This window comes from Cystoisospora suis (assembly GCF_002600585.1).
Source record: "Cystoisospora suis strain Wien I chromosome Unknown contig_2674, whole genome shotgun sequence".
Taxonomy (NCBI): Eukaryota; Apicomplexa; class Conoidasida; order Eucoccidiorida; family Sarcocystidae; genus Cystoisospora; species Cystoisospora suis.
The window spans coordinates 27,573-31,517 of NW_027155471.1; the positions used below are offsets into that span (position 1 = coordinate 27,573).

The 3,945-nt window shown below is 49.4% G+C and overlaps 2 protein-coding genes across 2 annotated transcripts in view; one reads left to right on the forward strand and one right to left on the reverse strand.

Annotated features, from left to right (window-relative positions):
• The window catches only part of CSUI_005535 (sjoegren syndrome nuclear autoantigen 1 family protein), a gene marked incomplete at both ends in the record, with an annotated part of 2,460 nt that extends 977 nt beyond the window's left edge, over positions 1–1,483 (reverse strand). The window contains 2 exons of the mRNA XM_068065710.1: positions 574–643; positions 1,370–1,483. Of these exons, the coding sequence (XP_067922317.1) occupies positions 574–643; positions 1,370–1,483 (184 nt within the window). The remainder of the gene's footprint in view (positions 1–573; positions 644–1,369) is intronic.
• Positions 96–1,854, forward strand: CSUI_005536 (uncharacterized protein; the record flags this gene model as incomplete). Its single annotated transcript, XM_068065711.1, has 2 exons — positions 96–437; positions 1,412–1,854. A coding segment is annotated over exon 2 (243 nt), but the record flags the coding sequence as incomplete, so codon positions are not given.
• Positions 1,855–3,945: the final 2,091 nt, after the last annotated feature.

Sequence of the window (3,945 nt, forward strand, 5' to 3'; positions counted from 1 at the left end):
TATCCCATCCAGACAATTCAATACCAGTAAATCGTTTTCCCCGAGAATGTTTAGTTATCTTCTTCGTCTTTTAGGTGCCACACAGTGAAGAGAAGGAGGAGAGGGACTAATGACTGTATCGCTTCTACTGTCCCGGAATCAGTCTCGACAAACTGTTTTCTCCATGTGTAACAATCTCCATACTAGGCACCTGTGCAAGCTACATAGAACATACATATAGAGAGAGAAGGTCGACTATCTTCACATGGATTGAACTCAGGAGAGTCTAGCTGAGAAGTTTCAGACTCCAGGAAGTGTTGATCGGAGATCGGGTTTCGGTCCATTCACCTGGGCCAGAGGGTACAAACGCCATCAGCATGGAAGGACGACAGAGGGGAAGACACGCTAAACAGCTAGCGGGGAAAACAGGCCGTCCAGTCTCCTCCGTTTCTCTCCGAGTAAGGGACTTAGGTTAGAGTAGCATTCTTAAGAATCCATCAGCATCCACGAACGTATTTAATTGGCTCAATACTTTTATGACGTAGGTCGTTTATGGCAGGTTCTCATCTGAAACCGAAGGTTCCTTGGTCTTACTTGTAAGTTTCTGCAGCTTCTCTGTTAGAGCGGCGATGCCTCTCTGGACCTTCTCCTTTTCTTCGTTTTCCTACAAGAAGCACGGCATAGAAGAGTTGTGGCCCTCATTGCACGAGTTCTACTTCCGAGGTAGCTAGAGAATCCTCAGACGATAACTAGACCAAATTACTTGTTAGAAAAGAAAGCAAAAGCCTGCCCAAGTGTGGACTAGCTGTCCTCGGAAAGAAAAAGTAAACTTTCGTGCGTTATCTAACTCTCAGTCAGGACTTCCTCGCACGGAGTGTACCTTAGTGGACGAAAGGACTGCGGATTGTTACATCGCTCAAACATCTTCCTGTCAGCCACACAAGTCGGCTCCTGGGTTGTTCGGTCCACCAGACACGCGTCTTTTGCTTTAGGACTGAGAAGTGAGAGAGTGTTTTCTTGGGGACTTGGAGTGAAGAATCGACTGCGGTTGCGACAGCAGAGAGCCGGCGTTTTTTCTGTTCCAGTTCCGTCATCTGTTCGGCGTGTATCCTACTGCTCTATTCGCGGCCAACTCATTGTCTTCTACAGAAGTATCCAGCGAGAGAGATTCTGTAAGGTTCCATACTCTCTTCGGTGAATATACAGAGAGAGTAATGTGGTGAAAAGAACCGGCCAGCTCATGTGCTTGGGGGAGACAAAGAGAATTTTTCTTCTAATTCGTTACACTATACACTTCATGAAATGAGATGTGGCGTACGTCCTTCTCGAAGAAAGGGCTAAGTCTTGCCCTTTACCCGCCGCCCGTTCCTGTATTCTGATGCTTCCCTACCACCATGATTTGTTTGCTGATTTCGTCTCTCTTCCTTTTCAGATCCTCAATGCACTTGAGGAGTTCATTCCCGCAGTTAGACAAGTTGGTTGTGTGGTGATGATTCGTCATCATTTTCTCGTCGGTTAGAGGGCCACGTGGCAGAAGAAGTTCCAAGCTACACAAGTCTTTACTTGCAAAGACGGTAATGAGAGACACACTAGTTCTTTCGTGAAACTCTCCTCTCTTGAAGGCCGGGCTATGATAACCGTCGGTTCGGTCTTGCTAGGGAGCTTGTGGGTAAGCCCCATGCAGAAAATGAATGTCGACGAAAAAGATTTCCGGTCCGATCGCTTCTTTCGATGGAAGTATGAGAACTCCGTAGTGATTTTTTCTCTGGGGAGATACCGGGCGTACTGCCACAGTGTCAACTTTTCGCCTACTGCGCCGGAGGAAGCGAACAATCGAAGCACGTTGGGTTGGTTAAACTCGACGACAAGGACCTCTGTATTCCTTCCCCGATCTTCTGTTTTCGATTTTGTCCCTATACCACTCAGTCATTCCTGGTTGGAAGACTCGGACGCCTAGAGAGAATTAACGAGGTAATAGTTAGCCAGAGAATATCGGGAAACCACACTGGCTCCGAGACTTCGGTACACTAGGACGTGGCGATGCTGTCCGGTGATTCGTTAGTAAACACACTTTGGAAAAACTGGCAACGAAACAAACGACGCTTTCTCCGTGCTGGTACTGTAAGATGCTGCTACCTTTCAATCACCTCACTTAGCCTAGTGATGTCAATGGAGAGAAAACTTCTCCTCAAAGTGATGAAGAGCGAATGCCATGCATCCCATGACGGGAACAAGGATCGCCCCCACAGATGCGAGGGGCTGCAGCAGCGTGGGAAATACTAAGTATCTCCTTTCTCTCTTTCAAAGAGTAGCTTGCAACTTCTGCTGGGGGACGAATAGAGAATTCCTAGTCGCTGACAAAAGGGAAGGGCTCCCTGCTTTCGAGGAAGACTAGATTCTTACAACACTAAAACACCGATGGTGTCGCTCCAAAGTTTTTCCCTCGCCCCCCCCCCCTGTCCTCTAGCATGAAGAAACAGGGCAGGCGGCCATCTTGTGACACTCCAGAAGACCGTCAGAGGGCGGGAAAAGTGACTTGCTCAACTAGATTTTTTGCTGGCCGATATAACGCTTACGCAGGGCCCAACACGACGAGCGCGCCCAAACAGTGAAGAATTCGCGAATGATCTAGGACGATAGAACACAAATCTGCGACTGGTTTTCTTTACGACCGCTCTTCCGGTGTCTCCGCATAACAGTCGCTGTCACAGTAGTCTCTTTGTTAGAGCGTTGTTGCTCTCATTGGTTCTCCCCGCTGTTCTGGACAGTGCAAAGTAGTACACCGTAGAAGACCTCACGCTTTTCCTCAGTTTCCGAGTCGCACAGACATGTACAGTCTTTCGGAGTTAAGAAGATCCATTAGAGGAGAGGGACCCGTATGCGTGGTCCACGAAGAAAACGCGAAATTGTTCGGCGTCAGCCCCACTGAGGATGTGGAACGGCCAAGAGAGGAAGGCAGCAATAGCAGGTAGAAATTTCTCGAAAGTCCACGTGGGCCCGCACGTTGTCGGAGCCACCAGCACGAAGAAGCCGGGGCGTTCGCAGTTCTTTTGAGACTGTAGCTTCTTTAAGTCGCTTCAGGATACAGCTGTTCTCATTCAGGTATAGCGCCCGAGCTGTCTCCACGAAAGTCCCGATCTCTTCCGGCGCAGTTGACCCTCCTCCACAGCAAAACAGGGCACAACGTGGCTGCGGCCCCAGTGTGTCGTCAAAAAGTTTCCGTGTGACCAGTGCACGCAGGTGAAATTCAGATAGTCATGTGCGTACGAAAGAGAGAAATTTCAGCGGAAACGAGAAACCCCCCTCACGAAGTCGAATCACGGGTGAGGTCAAACGATTCTCAGACACAGACTCGTAGGCACACTGATTTACTTGGGTGAGCACTTGGTTTCATAAAGACTTCGACCCGAATTTCAACGCTATGGTTCTGTGAATCGCTTTGACTGCCTCATTTCACCACACAGTTCCTGTTTCACGGCCGCGGGAGAAAGCCTCTTCTTGTTTGGCTGGTAGGCAAGGCCGCTATGGTTTCGGGTGGGGAAGCAGTTACAGTGCGTAGGAGGAGATAGCTTTCTTCAGTTACGGCACCATGTGCCTTACAGTACGCTGTCAGCACTCCGCTACCGAGAACGTCATGGAGGTCAACGATAACTCTGACAGGAAGACGGTTCCCCGTATGCTCCTGGGTCTTGCCCGTTGATCCGGCTCGACCCGCCCTGAAGCATCGCGAAATCGATGGTGATGACTTTTGCCGCTCAGTTAGAATGAAGAGAAACCTCGGGTGTTTTATAGCCTTCGGAATGGCCTTCCTGCGGCGGGAGCACAAGCCATGTGCCAGAAAGTTCTCGAGAGCTCCAGCTTTCATCGTTCTTCTTTCCGAGTTACGCATCCTTCTGTTTAAGCTACTGCTCTTGTATTGGGCTCTATGCCTACCGCATGTTTGTCCACTTCGAGATGTTAGTTGGA